We start from the raw sequence: 18,823 nt of genomic DNA, 5'->3' as shown, positions 1-18,823 counted from the left end.
TTTAGGCATATAATTTATGTGAAGTTAATGCACTTGCCTATTACTCTAAGAAAGTGAAATATCCTGGGAAGATTCTATTTATTTTATATATTTTGTTCACCTGTTAGGAGGTAAAATAAGTCAAATTTTCATAATCTGTGATGAGGAAGGGAAGATGTTCAACTTGTCAAAACCTGATCAGGTTATGGAGCCCTGTGATTCTTTCCTTGCTCCTCCTGTTAGAATTCTGTTCTGTCTGGCAGCTTCCTCACTCTGGAGTATGAGGAAGAAGAGCTCTGTTAAGAATTTTGCAAACCAGTGCAAGATTTTTCCTCCAGAAGCCCTTATTGAGATGTTTTCTTTTTCTTCATGAGACTTTATTTTTTTCCCAGGAGAGAGCCTTAGCAATTACAGTTTAAAGCTACCGAAAATAGGTATGTTCTTTGATATCAAAGAGCTTCTTGAAGATTTTTCAAACTAAAGACACCCGAAGGTTGTATTTCAAGGTGCTACTAGCACGGGCCTTTGTAGTTAAAAACTCGAAGAATGTTCTACCAAGTGGATTATTCTTTGGAGATGTTGGACTTGAGTACTGTTGCATTTGGTAAGAGGTAAGGTGTTTGAGTTTGTGAGGGTATGCTTATGTGTATTCCCACCTGTGCTAAACTGAACCTCAATAGTTACAAAGTGTTGCTGTCATGATGTAGGATGAATAGACAGAGGATGGTGGCCAGGGAATGGAACAGACATTTAGGAGCACTACTATGTGCCAGATACACAATGCATGCTTCTTTTTTCAATCCTCATTGTTAGCATGAGAAGTGGTAGGTTACTATCTCCATTTTCCAGATTGGAGGGCCAGGGAGGTAAAGTTTATGTGTCTAGGAGCAAACCCGAATTTCCTAAATGTCCGCAGTTAGCTCACTAAGGTAGGCTCCAGAGAGGTGGAGTTAGTGGAAAGAGAATAAAGCCTGTACATCAGAGCTAATTTCTTAGGGGAAATTATGTATGTGTGTTAGGTGCGAGGGAGAAAGTACAATTTCATGCAATAAAACTGTATCACTAGATAGTTCAGGGGCTGTCTTTTCTTTCCAAAGAAATGTTTTTTGGTCACCCCACATAGACCCTGCCTTGCTCCTCCTTTCCTGGGCGTCTTTTCATTTGTTATCATTCTCTTCCTCTCCTGTTGTCAGTTTCCATCTGAAAATTCCTGTGGCTTTTTACATAGAAAATTCATTTTTCTCTTTGATTTTAGCCTCTATTTCCAGACCACCTTATCCTAGAAACCTTTGTCCATGATGGTATTTTACTAACCCATGAGTGCACCATGAGTGTGTAGTCAACAAATGTTTGTTGAGCACCACCTGTATACCAAATATTGTACTAGGATGATGTATTGGCAACAAAAACAGACACAGTTCTTGCCCTTGTAGAATTTCAACCCTAATTAGAAAGATAGACGTTAAGTTATTTTTTAATGAACACATACTAGTTTCCTCCGTCATATTTTCTCTCACGATCAAGTTTCTTATTTTAGGAGAACAGAAAGAACTCAGACCTTGTAGAAACATAGTGTTGGTGCTCAGTAAATATGTGTTGATTTGTAGAAAATATTACATTTCTTCAGCCCTCAGTTTTCTTGTTACAAAAGTAATGTTTTAAAATAAATATTCTTCAAGGAAAATCATCTTTTATAGTTGACAATCAACATCAATCAACATTTGTATGGAACTTTAGTGTTTATGAAGGAAGGGCTTTTATCAGAGTTAAACCCTATAAATCTGTTAAAGGGGGGGGTCTCTTATAATCTCCATTTTACAGTGTAGAAATCTGTAGATAGAAACTAATTTGTTTAGGGGCGCCTGGGTGGCTCAATCGGTCAAGCGTCCGACTTCAGCCCGGGTCACGATCTCGCGGTCCGTGAGTTCGAGCCCCGCGTTGGGCTCTGGGCTGATGGCTCAGAGCCTGGAGCCTGCTTCCGATTCTGTCTCCCTCTCTCTCTGCCCCTCCCCCGTTCATGCTCTGTCTCTCTCTGTCTCAAAAATAAATAAATGTTAAAAAAAAATTAAAAAAAAAAGAAACTAATTTGTTTAATGTGGAGCTGAGATTAGACCACAGTCTGTCTCGAAATCATCTTTTCTTTTGACTACTATTACCTCTTGAAAATGATTAAAGCAAAGCATCAAGAGATATACAAGCATCTTGATTTCCACTTACAATAACTATTTTTCACCTGAAAGCACAGTGGTAAATTATTATATTCATTTAATTTATTGATTTACCAATATTTTATTGAGCACCTATATGTGCCAAGCAATGAGTTTCCAGTACTAGGGGTCCAAGATGCAGTTCTTTTCTCCAAGGCATTATAATTTATTAGCATAGACAGACATATGACTAAACAAATACAGGACCAGGAGATAAAATATTCTTGGGGTATAATGCAAAGATCACTAGCTTTTTGGACAGTCTGGTTTGAATCCTGACATTAATTACTATTTATTAGCTATTATCCTAGGCAAATCATTTATCCCTTTTGGCCAAAGTTTCCTTAACTGTAAAATAGGGGATAAAAGTATTAACATGCATTGCAGTTGTAAATATTAGAGGAAATGTGTGTAAAGGATCCAGTATAATTCCACATACTAGCCAGTGCTCAATTAATGGTACTACAATAATAACATGACTGAGCCAGTACAAATTTTATGTGTATAAAATTTTGCTTTATATCTGTAATTGTTTTATCTATCTATCTTCTATCTGTCATCTATCTATCATCTATCTATCTATCTATCTATCTATCTATCTATCTATCTATCTACCTATCTATCTACTCTCTGATTATGGACTCCCCAAGAATCTAGGGATTAATTTCCTGGTAAGAAAGTAGAAAGGCCAGGGGAAATATCTGAGAGGAGGTGAAGTTTTTTTGTGTCTGAAGACAGATTTTTTTTGGGTTTTGTTTTTCATTTTCCTGAACTGAAATTTTAGGTAGAAGGAACTATACCAGTGTATGAAGCTGTCAAAAAGCATGTCAAAAACCATGAGATGCTTACTATAGCTAAAGTAGGACATATGAGCTTGAGGAGGCTGTGGGATACGCTGGACAAATAGTCATAAGTCAGATCATAAAGGGGCTTTTATATCATGCTAAGTCACTTGGACTTTGTCTTACCATATGCAAAATTTTCTCTCACCTAAAAAAGAAAACGACAAGCTCAGAGTTAAAGTGATTGAAACACCTTATTTTGGTTGGTGGAGTTCTTGATTGCATGGAAAAAAAAAAGAAATCTACCAAAAATTTATTCGAAAATACAAGAAATGGTATATATTGAACAAGAGTCTTTATGATTAGTGGAAAATGGAGAGCTGAGATTTTTAGTGAAATATACCATTAAAAGCCTGTTAAGCCAAGGTCTGGAAGGAACATTTAGTGCCGAAATGGTCATAGCTCCCTGGGGAAAGATTTTGTCCGTTACATGGCAAGTTCTACAGCAGCAGGGAAAGGACTGAGAGTACCTGAATCCCAAGTAGAACACTCCCGGTTTTTCCCTGAAAGTCAGTATAAATATTTGATAATGTCTCCCTTTCTGTGAAGGGGCCCTCTCTCAATGGGAGTGGTACCTAGTATCCCTTAGCAGAACAGAATTATTTGTTTTCTTAAGCTTTTCTTTATGTCCTGGAGGTGGATTCTAAAAGCTCCTAAAGTATTTTGATTTTGAATTCTCATGAAAGTATTTTTTCTTTCACAGTAATTCAGTCTAAAAGGCAATAAAAGTGATATATTCAGAAGTATTCAGGACTTGCTATCAGCACCACACGGGAATAAACTATCTTGCCACTTGCACATCCCACGGGAGAAAAGAATCACAATTCACATATAGGAAATATTTAATGTGCTTGCCTCCGTTTTGCTCATATTGTCTGCTCTGCTGAAAGGCAGATTTTTTTGCAGATAAAAGCTGCCCTGTCTTGCTGAACTGCTCATCTGTTTTGCTCAGGAAGAAAAACCTTTGTTAAAATCAGAGGCAAAACCTGATTTTCAAAATATTGCCTAAAAATAACAAAATGCAAGAATATATCAAAATATGCTAAGATTATGGACCAACTTCGTGCTTTGAGAAATTACTGAAAAAATTTGGAAAATACTGTTTTTAAGTGAACAGGAATTATGTGTTTTCTGAGCATCGTCTTATGAATTGGTGGTCAGGTCCTCTAGAGTGTGGAGGTGGCCTTGCCCTTGTGGCTGGGCTAGGCTGATAGATACATGGTTAAAAGAGGTGAACCATGCTGCACTCACTTGGGCTTTCAAAACTGTTCAGATCACTCATTGCTTTCGAGGTTTGTGTGCACAAGACTTCTGGCTTGGCTGCTTTTGCCAATGGGGAAGCATTGGTGAACAAGGCAGATAGAGCCTCTGCTTTTCAAGAACTCACAATACAGCAGGGAGAGAGATAGGAAGCCAGCCGTTGCAACAGTCAACAGAGATATGCTGGGGAGGGTCACTGTACTGCAGGGCAAGCCCTTTAGCAGTTGTGAAAGTTCAATCTTTGGGACCTAAATTCTGCCAAAAAACACCCAACCAGTCTGGGTCTTGGGCACCAGAACTGAGATTTTATCTAGCATAAGTTAACTCCTGTCAACTGAATGTTTCTAAATTTGGGGAAATGGCCTTTGTTCCTTCACATCTGTTTATTGGTAATTCTTCCCCTGGAACTACCTTTGTGAATATTTTTATGATAATGTTTACTGAGTAAATCTGAATATTTGACTTGTAGAACCAACAAATAATCTCCAGAGAAATCATCATCTTTTTTAAAAAACATTTTTAATGTTTATTTATTTTTGAGAGAGATGGGGGGGCGGGGAGGCGAGGGGCAGAGAGAGAGGGAGGCACAGAATCTGAAACAGGCTCCAGGCTCTGAGCTGTTAGCACAGAGCCCGACACAGGGCTCAAACCCACGGACCATGAGATCATGACCTGAGCTAAAGTCGGATGCTTAACTGACTAAGCCACCCAGGCACCCCTGAGAAATCATATTTATACAGTCACATATAAGATACAAAAACAGATATTTTCTTATTTTAATAAATATGCATAGAAATGAAAATTTTCATACTCACTTTGCTTTGATTTCAGATTTTCAACAAACTAAACTCAACAGACATTTAAAATTCCTACCGTGAGGGGAAGGGAAAAAAGTTAGAGAGGGAGGGAGGCAAACCCTAAGAGACTCTTAAAAACTGAGAATAAACTGAGAGTTGATGGGGGGGTGGGAGGGAGGGGAAAGTGGGTGATGGGCATTGAGGAGGGCACCTGTTGGGACGAGCACTGGGTGTTGTATGGGAACCAATTTGATAATAAATTTCAGGAAAAGAAAAATAAAATAAAATAAAATAAAATAAAATCCCTACTGTGGGTGCCAGGGCTTAGTGGGAGTGGTTTGACCAGGTATGTTAACCCATCAGTGTCTGTATATGTATGAGAGACTGAACCTGATTCTGTTCTGCACAACTGGGTGAAAAAATATGGAAGCTTCTTTTCAGATAAGGGTTAAAAAGGAAATAATCTCTTTTGCTGCAAACTTTTTCTCAGCAGGTGCAAAATAGCTGCAATCAGGTAGGCTTTGGTAAGTGGCAGCTGCTATCTACCAAGTTGAAAGATCACAAATTCTCACCCCATTTCGATTTCAATTTCAGAGACACTGGGTTCAATTTATGAGTTTCTAAAGGCATGCCTAACTCTGTGGTAAGAAATGGGCCTTGACCACGTGTGGGGCCACATCCAGAGCCATGCCAGAAGTCTTACTTGTAGTGACACCAGCACTGCCCAGTCAGGGTACCTGGGTCATCGTTACAGTGTCATTAGACATGAAAGCCAGCTAGGATCCTGAAGACATTCCATCGTCCAGATGAAGAAATCAAGGCCTGGACAGGATAACACTCTTACCTGTGGTCACGTTGGTCATAGACTAATCAAGGCACTTGTTTCCAAGCTGCTACTTGTTTTGCTGTAGAGAGGTCAATATCCCAGGTCGAATTACTACCACCGCTGCCTGGAGCATTGTGTTGAAAGGATTCCGAAGTTGCTTCCTGACTCAAGGGGAGGGGGTGCTGTAGTTGATTAGCAGTGTCTGTCTGAGGAGAATGTGGGGGTCATGTGTTCTCTGAATTCGGTTGAATGATGAAGGTTGATTGGTAATCAAATAATTACCACATGATTTGAAGTATGCTTCAGAACAAAGTGCTCTAAAATCTTCCTGGAGGGTCAGGACCATTTCATAGGAGATGACACTTAGATTTGGTCTTGAAGAGTGATTAGCAGTTTTCCTAACAGAGAAAGGAAAGACGAAGATGTTCCATGAAGGCAGAAGAGCTGGTGCAGCTAATTTGAGGAGAAAAAAGAAAAAAAGGAAATTAATGATCGTTGATTGCCTCTTATGTGCTGGACACTAAGCTAGACCCTTTTATGTATTATCTCATTATTTAATTCTCAAAATGACTTTAAGATTTTACAGATGAGGAACGTGGACAAAGAAAATTAAGATGCTCAAAGTCATGGTGTAGGGTGAGATTTTAGTTATTGGGGCTCTCAGGGAACTTTAGTGGTAGCTATGTAGAGGGACAGTATAGATGAGGAAGAGATGATTGGGGAGGGAGGATATCATTGGTTTAGATTTGGACTATTAAATTTGAGTTGCCTCTGGGACATCTCAATAGAGAAGGCTTGTAGGCTGTTGGAAATAATGGCATTGACTGATCTGTTTATGATAAAAATATATATCAAAGACTCACTGATGACAGACCTTATACATGTATTTCTAGGCTTCTGCTTAACAGTGGAGATCTTTCTGCCTTTGCTATTCTAGCACAGGAGACCATAAGTAATAAACTAATATACTTTATGTTTCATGGGTGATTCAAATTACTGCCAATGCAATATGAAGCCCAGAATTGACGGGGAAACTGTCCTACTTTGAAATTCACCTGTTCTTGGCACAGTACAATTTATTATCACCAGGAGGCCTGTGCTCTGGCAAAACTCTACTTGTGTTCAGCAAAGACTTTTGAATATATATGTTCCTCTGCCAGGGTTCAACTTCGACCTACGAGAAGACAGTGTCTATTCCCGAGGGAGATGCTGGGAGGTGCCACAGTTGACATCTGTGTATGGATGAGTTATAACATGCATGTGTGTGCAGGGTCACCTAGCCATGTCAAGGAAAGAAGGCTTTCCAACTTCAAAAAGAAGGAAAAACACCCAAAAGGCATTTATGTTGGCAAATTCCAATGTCCCGGAGAACTCCCGGACTCTTTGTTATTCTTTCTTTGTGCACTGTGGTTATGGCTCCTTTAGAGTACAGGGTAAGGGATAGGCGTTTAAAATAATCCTGATCCCATTCCTGATTCTTTTTATTCTCTAGGATGATGATGATGATGATGATGATGATGATGATAATGGTGACGACAATGATTTTGATACCACCATACTTCATTGATTTTAAAATGTTTTTTTTTCTCATATCTAAGAGGGAGGTGTCTTTGTATACTCCATACCACCTTGCAGTCACTACCAGCCTGCAACAAAGCTAAATTCTTCCAGATAGGATTTGCGTTGTTTCAAATGGTCACCTGGGGATACTACCAACCTGAGACCACTTTAAATTGAATTATTTACTGCGATTTTTCTTGAGTCATACCAGTAGTGTGAAGCTGTATCAAAAACCTGCCTGAGTACCTGCCTGTGGTTCGAATTCTCAGGGGAGACTATTTTTCCTTTCTCTTTTCTTGCTGTGCCTTTCTGAATGGCAGCTTTATTTCTGGAATATTCTAACTTTAAGGAAATCTCATTTTGGTGTCTTGGCTTTTTGCAGAGGTCTATTATTAGACTTCCCATCTTGCTTTTCTTTCTTACCATATTTAGAGTAACTGTGTATCTAACAATTGATGGTATCTTAGAGTTGATGAAATACTGTTAACAATAAACGCTAACATTTACTGAGCACTTTCCCTTTGCCAGGCAGTGCTTTTAGGGTTCTTCTTATGTAGTAAATCATTTAAACCATTAACAATCATAGGGGGCGCCTGGGTGGCTCAGTCAGTTGAGTGTCTGACTCTTGATTTCACCTCAGGTCATGATCCCACCTCAGGTCATGATCCCAGGGTCCTGGGATTGAGCCCTGAGTTGGGCTCCGCAAAGAGTGTGGAGCCTGCTTAAGATTTTCTCTCTCGTATGATCATTAAATCTTCTTCTGGGGTGCCTGGGTGGCTCGGTCGGTTAAGTGTCCTACTTCGGCTCAGGTCATGATTTCGCAGCTCGTGAGTTCGAGCCCTGCATCGGGCTCTGTGCTGACAGCTCAGAGCCTGGAGCCTGCTCTGGATTCTGTGTCTCCATCTCTCTCTGCCCCTCCCCTGCTCACACTCTGTCTCTCTCTCATGCTCTCAAAATATAAATAAACACTTAAAAATATTAAAAAAAAAAAGATTTTCTCTCTCTCTCCCTCTGTCTCTGTCCCCTGCTCACATGCTGTCTCTTAAAGACGTGCTTTCTCTTAAAAACAAACAAAAACCTGTTAACAATCGTATTGGGTAGGCACTATTATTTCTCCAATTTTAGGTGGGAAAACAGGCACAAAGAGGTTAAGAACAATGTGCCCAAGTTGACATATATTGACTCATTTAGTGTAACTTGACCACCTTGAGTCTACAGATAGGCTGCTGGTGAGAATCTGTTTCATCTTTGTAAGGTGCTTGCTGAGCACAAGTCTCTCCTCTCAGAAAATGTGTCATCGTCCTTATTACTACCACAGGTATCCTTTTGTTACCCACGTCTCATTCACTGACGTCGGATTCTAGCTTTAAGTGTTATCCAGAGACAAGAGTTGGTTTTCTTTAAAAAAGTGCATTCTTTAAGTCTTTTCATTATGTACCCTATAAAGGATGTTGCTTTAAGCAGGTTTGCTGCCATTCAGATCTGCAAGCTTCCAAGCAATTCTCAGAATACTCCAGTTCTTCTTACTTCACTTTATATTCCCCCATCCTAACACTTTCCCCCACCGCCCCACCATACCCACGTCAGATCTACAAGCGAGGTGAATTAAGAGGAAAAAAGAAAAGAATACTTTGTGTAGAAAACATATTTCCCCTAATGATCCCAATTTGAAACTTTTCAGATAATTTACTGCTTAAATTTAGAAGAGGATACTTTTTTTATTTTTTTTAATGTTTATTTATTTTTGAGAGAGATAGAGTGCGAGTGGGGGAGTGGACACAGAAAAAGGAAGACACAGAATCCGAAGCAGGCTCCAGGCTGTGAGCTGTCAGCATAGAGCCTGACATAGGGCTCAAACTCACCAGCCACAGATCATGACCTGAGCCGAACTGACTGAGCCACCCAGACGCCCCAGGAGAGGATAATCTTTAATCCTCAATCTTTCCTTGTCTCCTTCATTCTTTTCATTCTTCCACACATATTGACTGAATATCTTCCAAATTCGAGAAGTTGTGCTTGAGGGTGTTCGAGATGTTTCTCAGATGTTGTTCACATTCTCAACGACTGATTGCAAACAAAACTAGAGGGGAACCTTTCCCTTCCCCCAATCTCTCACCCCCCCTGCCCCACCTCCTCCTTTCCTGTTTCCTCCATCTTCCTTCTCCATCCACTCCATCTCGGCTCAGTCTCATCCATGACCTGGAAGCCAGGGAGGGATACAGGCTTTAAGGAGGAGACACCATTTGAGTGGAATTATTTGTGAACTTGTAGAGATGAGGATGGGTAGATGCTCCCAGTGGGGAGCAGTCTGGACAACGTCACAGGACCTGGGTAGCAAAGGAGCGTTAGAGAATGGTGAAATGCAAGCTTGGAACTGGGAGGCATGAAAGGACAGAGGGGCATGAGACTTCCAAGCACCCCCACTTCCCTCTCTACTTCACTGATTACAGGGAGAATCCTTTGGGGTGATGGGTCTGAAAGTGTTTGTAAATATATATGCTGTACAATGTTAATGTCCTGTAGATTCACAGAAAAAGAAAGGGTCCCCATCATCATTGTCTTCGTGGTTATCATTCTTGCCTTTATCGTGGTGCCTCTGGGAATGACCTCCTCCCTAATGGCACCAGGATCCCCAGACTTTATCCTTCTGTTTACTAAACACCTTGAAAGTAAGAATTGGATTCTAAGAGATGAACTCATCTCTGCAAGAATGAAATATGCCAAGCAAATGTTTGCAGAAACCAACAAAGGCCAGTGGGCCATTAGGTGACTGAGAATAAAACAAAATCACTTGCCCTGGTTACCTAATCATCTTCATTGTGTCTGCTTATGTAGCACCTCCCTTCCCTCTACAGAATGCCAGGGGTATGGAGAGACAATAACAGGCAGGCTAGGGGATATTGGTTTCCCTAAGTTCAAGAATTTAATGAAAAACAGAGGTAACTTCAGGGCCATCTACTCCAATCTCTGATGTTCTTATCATGAGAAACTGCCCTTTGGATTAAAATTCTCTGTGTCTATTGGCACAGCCACACTGAGAGACTTTGCTTTCTGGGCCCTTCATTCTACATACTCAATACCAATCTTCAGCTCTATCTTATGTTTCTGAAGAACTTTGATTCCTTTCTGCCATGTGAAAGGGCATGTGCTGAAGCAGTACGATAAAGATGAAAGGCAAAATGGGATAAACTGGTTTTATATAATTTTTCAAAATGAAACAAACTCAAGTCAATGTAGCCACGAATGTATTCATTTGATATTTTAGCAGTTTGAAAATCAAATCAGGGCAGAAAACCTAAATCCCCTCTGCAAATAAAATAAGAAAAAAATGTGTAGGCACACAAAAACCTCATTGACGGTTTTCATTATGGTTTTAATATAGGTGTCAAAGTTCAGTGTGACCTCTTATCATGTCATCTGACAGACTTATAATGCTCAGGTTAACTTGAGCTTCTCTGCAGTGTTTACAACTATAGGGAGTCTCCTCTGGGGAAAAAAAAAACCTGAAGAAATTTTGGCCACTTACAATTTTTCCCTAGGATTAGCTTTTTGTACAGAATAACGTATGACAGTGGTGCCCACGAGAACTGTATTGCCTTGGTTTCCGTTTGTGGGTTTTGTAATTCTTGCTGGATTCTACCTATGTCTGATGGTGACATGTTGCCATGGGTTCCAAATTCTTAAAGGAGGTCACCATACTGAAGGTTGTCTATTACTTAATTTTTTTTATGAAACCGTCAACATTATGCTGTTTAGCTGCGTCTTCATTGAATAAACAGAAAACGGCAGAACTGTGGAGCTAAGAAAGGCATGTCTGTTTTACCATGTTAGTCCCTACAAACTACCTATAATAGGGCTCCATACCATTGATTGACAAAGGGCACCGAATATTCTGTAGCCGGAGTAGAGAAATAATTGCTTTATTTTCCCTGAGTGCTAACCAACGGTACCCTGAAGTTGTCTTGTTAATACTGGGAATAAAGCCAGAATTAAATTTGCCCACAAATTACTGATTTTGAGGTAAATATAATTACCATGCTTCAGATCAGCCACTTAATTTTCCATATGAATTATTTTGTTTATTGACAAAATGTATTACAAAATCTACTTAGGGCTAGTGCCAGTTTTTAAAATTTCTGAACCACTCCTCTGAGAGTATTCCCTTTGGTATGAGTAAAATGGACAACTTAGTTGACACACATACTAGAACACAGGCTTTGAGTTCAATGCCTGTGTGTATTATTTCCTTGCTCTGTGACCTTGGGCAAGTCACTCACCCTCTCTACATCTCTATTCCTTTGTGTGGAAAATGAGGGTTACACAAGTATTTCTCCAACTAATCGCACTCATTAAATATTATCTTCTATTAAGACGGTGATTGGAGCACCTGGGTGGCTCAGTCGATTAAATGCCTGATTCGATTTTGGCTCAGGTTGTCACCTCCCATTTTGTGAGTTTGAGCCCAGCATCTGGCTCTGGGCTGACAGGGTGGAGCTTGCTTGGGATTCTCTCTCTCCCTCTGTCTCTGCCCCTCCCCCACTCACACTCCTTTGTGCATGCTGTCTCTCAAAATAATAAGTTTTAAAAAAAGATTATGATGATTGTTCATACATATACACTATATCTGGACTTTAATCCTAGTGCCCCTACTAGGAGAAGGACAGCCAGTTGCTAAAAGTATCCATTGCAGTTCTCATATTGAGAATTTAACGTCTATTAGTGATATCTGATGATGTGGTGCATGTTGCTCTTGTCCTTGTCTTTCCAACAGGCTGTTTCCCACCTCCTCATTCATTGACCACACCATGTCCAGAGTGAACTCTCCAAAATCAAACCTGATCCTATCTCACACTTAGACCCCTTCTTTGGTTTCTGTGGTATAAGTCCAGATTCCCTGGCATGATATACAAGACCTTCCACGATCAGATTCCTTTCTGCCTCTCTAGGTCCACTCCCTCCGCCCTCCTCAAAGCCTACTCTCAAAGTGTATTTCTTTTAGGTTATCACATTTTCTTCAACAGCTTTATGGATTCTGAAGTGCTGCTTATTCTCTCCTGTTGACCTTGTTTGGCATTTCCTACTCTCCTAGATGTCCTCAATGATTTTATCACCAGCTGTGCTGCCTAAGTATGGACTCCACGAAATTAGGTCTGACCCTCTTGTTATCACCTCCCTTTCCTCACCCCCCTCCCAACAAATGGGTGATATTTTCTCCAGAGTTCACTATAGTTTAATAAGCAGGATCCAGTTTGTTGATTCAATAGATAAACAGAACAAATGAAGATTTTATCTGTATACTCTGAGCTTTGCTAATTCATCCTTGTACAAATGAGAAGCAGCTTTATTGTATTTTGGGAGAACCACATTTGGAGCTTGGCCAATGACACAAGGTAGAATTAATTTCATGACACAATTTCTATATGGTAGAAGAATTTGTATTTGATAAGGTCACAAATACGCAATGGGTAGGCACTCGTCAATGTGTGAGGTGTTTGAGTACTGATATAAATAACACAGTCAACCCAAATATTTGTTATTGGATAAATGACAGCATATGGACAAAAATATATACAGTTTTACTCTAGAAAACAACTACTTCAGTCATTAAATAATACTATTTAAATAAAAAAATATAGCTTTATACTATTGTTTATCATTTATGAAAAAGAAACAAAACATCTAGCAACTGACTATATTAAAAGATAAAGATTTTATCTTGAGGTTAAAGGCTAATTCTGTGGTAGAAAGAATAAAAACATACAAATGTTAATATAGCTTGCAAATTTGCTAGGTACAAATATTGGCAATTGTTTTCTCCCTAAATCATGAATTCTCTGTGGATTTTATTTTGAAATAGGTATTTCTGCTATAAGTCTGATAAATGATATTCCAACTCTAAAGAGCAAGCAACTAGAATGCCACATTTTTGATGCATATTTTTGCAGCACAGAGGGGATTAAATTCTAAATGTCTCAGCTGTTAAAGGCCCCTTCAGACTTGCCCAAAATGAGGAACAAAGAAGGAGAGAGCTTTCCCTAAAGCAATTCATCAGATCTATTTGGGCACAGTGACATTCTATCAGAGCTTGTGTGGTTAAGTTGCACTGAGTGGTTCAAGGGTGTGCAGCTGCTTGGAACATTTGAGAAAAAGATATCTCCAAGTTTTCTTCATGCATTCACATGGGCTGGCCAATTCTTACCAACTGGCTAATGGCCAACAAGGCTCTGACAGTTAGTAGTTACATCATCATAATAACATCTCCCATTTTTGAGTGCTCCCTGTGTGCCAGAACTGTGCTCTGCATTTTGCACCTGTTGTGTCACTTAGAAGCTGATACTTCTTCCTTTTTTTTTTAAATAGGCTCCGTGCCAAAGGCAGAGCTTGAACCCATGACTCTGAGATTGAAAGTCACATGTTCTACATTGAGCCAGCCAGATGCCCCTAACATTCATACTTCTTATCTTAAAGGAATGACCTATCAAATGTAATGCCAGTTTTTGCAGTACGAAGAGTTTGTCAGAGTGAGTTTTACACATTATAAACTTGATGAGTACTTACTGTTGTTTTTTCTCACCGAGTTGCTGGCTGTTGGATCTAGGAGAGGCTCTGATTACTTCAGCAAGACAGCAGTGATCACTTCCATACACAGACTGTTAGACATAGAACACATATAAAAAAGTCTTCTCCTTGTCTGAGTGTTGATGGACTCGAAACAATTGCTAGAACAAGCCACTGATGGAATAAACTTAAGTTACTGGAAACGAGGCAACGTGGATGGCAATTTCAAATAAGATGTGAAGAATATTTAGAATTATAAAGCATAGCACTTTTATGCATTTATCCTTTCATTGTCCTAATGTTAAGATGGATGGGGCAGATAATTGCATCTGACTGAGTGTATCTGGCTTACTATATTTTGTGTTATGATTTGCACCCTGTCTGCTTCCCTACCATCATCTTCCCCCACATACAGTCTGTGTGTTCTTTTTACCAAGAGATTTGCAAATTTCTGACCAATTTAAGGCCTTAGTCTATGCTGTTCCCTCTGCAGGAATGCCCTTCCCATCTCCACTTGTCTAACTCCTCCTCATTCTTCAGGACTCCATTTGAATACTGCCTCCCCAAACAAGCATTCCCTGAATTGTCCCACCCACAGCCCTTCCCACTTCCTCTGGGCTGGCGCAGTGCCCTGTGTGTACCTCCACTACCTCATTTGATAGGTGACATTACACATTTCTGTTTACTTGCCAGCTGCTCTAAGGTGTATCTCTCTGGAAGCTTGAAGCATGGTCTGTCTTTTATGGTTTTATTTCTCCTTTTCAGCACCTCACCAAATCTACACAGAATATGGGCCCAATGAGTGCATGTGACTTGAAGGAATAAATACATTCATATGTATCATACACATTTGTATTTTGTTACTTCCCCAACTCCCCATCCCTCCCCTACCCCCCCCCCCCCCCCCCCACACACACACACATTCTCACTGCCTTCTGGTGTGGTAGACTTTAAAAAGCCTCATCCACGGTTTTTATTGTAATTGCTAAAGCTCAAGGTCACGATTTGGCAGGAATGACTGCTAGAAGGATGCACATCAATGCTGTGTCCTGCTGTCCTTGCTGTCTGGAGTACAGGATGTGTTTGAAATTATACCTTTTCTAGTGAAATTTCAGGGTGGTTTTATATCAGCACTATGAGAATGCTTTCATGTTAAATAAGAATGTTGAAACATAAAGAAAGGCAAAGAATCAGGTCCAGGCAAAGCCTGAGCTATGAAAGGAACACCTCTGCCCACCGCAGAATATGATTCCAGGTCAAGCACAGAGGAGTCTGTCTGGCTTCCACTCTCCATTTGCTCCCCTTATCCTCTCTGTGCTCATTACTTGGTTCCCTTTGATGAAACATGGGAGGCAGACATGGATTACTAGGGAGCAGGCTTTTACAACTGTGATCTCGTTCCATTTTGAAGTTGCTCTCAAAATGGTTGATTTATTTTCCTCTCATGTATGCATTATGTATGTGTGGCTATGCGAGATCTGTGAATTCAGAAAGGCCCTCTGTACCTTTGTCCCCAAATCCCTATCCATGCAATGTAGTGCAGCAACCAGTAGAACCAGAGAGCCACGCAGGGCTTTGGAATAGACAAAGACACAAATCCCATCTGGGTCTCCTTCAAAGAAAACTGCTGTTTTGCAACAAGCTACCGGATGGCAATAAAAAAGGTTCTTACCTGTTTACTTAATGGGTGACTGGCCCCTTTGCTTTTATTTAGCCATCTGTTCTGGTCTATGTCCCTTTAAACTTGTAAGATCCATCACCTCATTTAAGCTGTTACCTTGACACATTGCAATGTTGTGGACATAATGATTCCACAGAGGAGCAAATTAAAACAGTTTTTCATGATTAGAAGGTTAAATGAGGTAAGGCTGTGGTAGTTAGTGGTGAGATAAGGGGTTTTGAGGAGGCAGAACTCAAGGGACTTGCAGGTGATTGGAAAATTAGGCTGGCTAGACAGAAGGACGGGGCTTTTACAAATTACAGAGCTGAGCAAGAGCTAAGACCTCCTTTGGGGTCTCTGACTTCTGGGGGCTTTAGTCTCCTGTCCTTGCAGAGACTGTGATCATGGCCAGGGAGGAACAGGGGCCGGCTTTGGGTTTCTTTTCTACTTTGGGACATTCTGTGAAGAGCAAAACGAAGTTTATTCACTAAGAAGTGATAAGCTGGAAACACAACAACATACATCAGGTCATTCCTGGATAGTTATTTGGCTTCCTTTAAGTTTGAAGAAGAATTGAGGGCCAATCCCAGCTTTGTGGAGGAATATCTGATTGTGTCTTCACCCTGGACTTCAAGGCATGGCTGTTCCTGACATCTGCCCTCTGCCCTGCTCTTTCTTCTTGCTCTAGACCTGACCCTCCACCTGACTCCTGGATGGCTCCATTCAGGTGACCCACCATCTGGATAAAAACTAGGACTTAGGAAGCCCAGGGTTTTTAAATCATTTCGTACCCTTTTAAATCATTTCTTACTCTGACCGCTCTGGTTTCTCCTAATATGACCAGTATTCTTGTAGTAACCTGGACTCAAAATTTTCCATCTCACCTCTATCCAATCAGGAGCCATGTTCTTTCCTTACCACCTACATTGAGTTTCTCATATTTTTTCTACCTTTGTACTCCCCTTGCCACTGCTCTAGTCTGCATCCCTCATTACTTTTGTCCTAGCCAGTCAGAATAGCCTCCTAACTCATTGCTGTCTGTCTTTAGTTCCTCCCTGCTTCAAAACATTTTAAACAGTGACGTTTGATTATAACTTATAACAGTTATAATTATAATTCTAATTAAACAAGCAACAAACAAAACCTCCTTTGGTTTTCTATCACCTACCACCCTCGATAGACTTCTCAGCTTGGTGTTGTAGGCAGTCCCTAAAGTTATCATTTGTTGTTTCCAGCCTTTTCTCATCCTCTGTGCCCCAGGAAGACAAAGTTCTGTGTAGCTATGAATCACCCCATGTTTTCTTGCCTCCTTGCTCTCTTTCCTCTACCTAGAAAGCTTCACTCACATATCTCTACTGATTAAAATTCATGCATTTTATCCAGCTCAATCTCAAATACATCTCTGCTTTCCCCACCCCAGTCAGATGCATTTGCTCTCGTTCTTGTTCCATGGCAACCCATTAAGGGGGATGTTCTTAAGCTGCTTCGCATGGATTTTTTTCCTACTTTTATTGTTAGCTTTTTGAGTCTTAACTTTTGCATAGCCTTTCACAACACAGGCAGCTTCCTGCCTGTAGCAGGTGCTAGATATAGAAATAAAGTAATTGCTGATAATTTGTCTACAAGGATGGGAAAAATCCATTTATTCATTCACTCAAATATTTCGTGGGTGCCTACAATATGTAAGGCAGTGTGTTATGGACCTGGGATCCAGAGATCAGTATGACAGTATATTCTGGTTCTCTAGGAACTCGCAATTAGATGGAGGAAAAGTCATATAAATAATTATGCAGTGAAAACTGTGCAACCATAGACGTGCCTTCAAGGTATGGGAGTGCAGGACTCTGTTAGGTTAGACAGGTTGGGGTGAAGGGATGGTGGTGGGAGGCGATGCAGCAGTTAGGAAGGGTTTCCTACAGTTGGGAATGTCTGATTTGCGTTTCGAAAATTGAATAGAAGTTGTCGAGGAATGTGGGAAAGTAAGGAAGGGTAGGAATGGAATGGAAAGATAATCTAAGAAGGCTTCTCTGCTTGTTCTCAGAGGCTGGCTAAAGCAAACTGGTCACCAAATGATTAAATTCTGTCTCCAAATGAAATCTCCTAAATGACACAGTCCTTTTATCCCTTTGAAAGAAAAAGAGAGGGAGATAAAGGAATCTCCCTCTGTGACTACTTTTGGTTGATAATCATTCATTCATTCATTCATTCATTCTTCTTCTTTTTAATGTCTTGTAGAGAAAGTCTATGATTGCAGTGAGCTTCATAGCAGCGTTCCTCTTCCTGCTGGTTGTGCGCCTTGTAAATGAAGTGAATTTCCCACTGCTGCTAAACTGCTTTGGACAGGCTGGCACAAAATGGATACCATTCTCCTACACATATAGGCGGCCCCTTCGAACTCACTATGGATACATAAATGTGAGAACACAAGAGGTAAGACCTCAGAGGGTTTCCTAGGATTTGTGGATATCCATGGTAACAGTTTTTCTTTAGGAGCAAAATGGTTTCCAATCACTGAACTTACTCCCTCTGCCTCTCCAAGCTTCTTTGGGTCCCTGACATCTTCTGTTTTCTCATTCTTAGACATTGTGACATACACATGTCTAATGTCTGCTGCCCCTCCTACATCAAATCTTCTGATTGTCTAGCTTCATGTGGAGTTGAGGAGGCAATTACTTGTTTTCCTGGTGTTTTAACATCCATCTCTTTCTATTGCAAAACTCTGGTCAGCAATTACCAGCTGGAGAACTGGCTGGCTTTATTTCCTGGAGGTCAACTTGTTGGGGACAGCTCTTTATAGAATGGCAGAGAAGCATTTATATTCTTTAAAACTCTGTAATCCTTAGACCTGGAGCTAGAAAGGCCAAGCTGATTGTAAAATTCTCCGTGGTTGCCGAGATAATGGGATTTAAAGAGTTGCCAAATTTAAAGGGGTTAACATCATTTAAATCCTGTAATCACGGAACCTCTAAATCTTTGTAGCCAGTCGGTAGCACAGGAGAGGATGGAGGTATATGGACAACTAGAAAGTATGCTACACTTTTCTAGTAGCACTTTTGCAAGCCAAGATTTGCATTTTAGAGCGAAGTAAAGAATTTGCATTTTAGAGCCAAGTAAAGAACCTCCCAAAATGTGTG

At 40.4% G+C, this 18,823-nt stretch overlaps 1 protein-coding gene across 5 annotated transcripts in view; it reads left to right on the top strand.

Annotated features, from left to right (window-relative positions):
- Window positions 1-18,823, top strand: part of ST6GALNAC3 (ST6 N-acetylgalactosaminide alpha-2,6-sialyltransferase 3) — a 535,826-nt gene that overhangs the window by 211,983 nt on the left and 305,020 nt on the right. For all 5 annotated transcript variants that reach the window (XM_058716932.1, XM_058716931.1, XM_058716933.1 and 2 more), the window contains exon 2: window positions 17,925-18,119. In XM_058716932.1, coding sequence (XP_058572915.1) covers window positions 17,925-18,119 — 195 coding nt within the window. The remainder of the gene's footprint in view (window positions 1-17,924; window positions 18,120-18,823) is intronic.

The sequence above is a fragment of the Neofelis nebulosa genome, chromosome 2 (genome assembly GCF_028018385.1).
Source record: "Neofelis nebulosa isolate mNeoNeb1 chromosome 2, mNeoNeb1.pri, whole genome shotgun sequence".
Taxonomy (NCBI): domain Eukaryota; kingdom Metazoa; phylum Chordata; class Mammalia; order Carnivora; family Felidae; genus Neofelis; species Neofelis nebulosa.
Note: the sequence above shows the minus strand (reverse complement) of the source record. Positions and strands in the feature narration are given on the sequence as shown.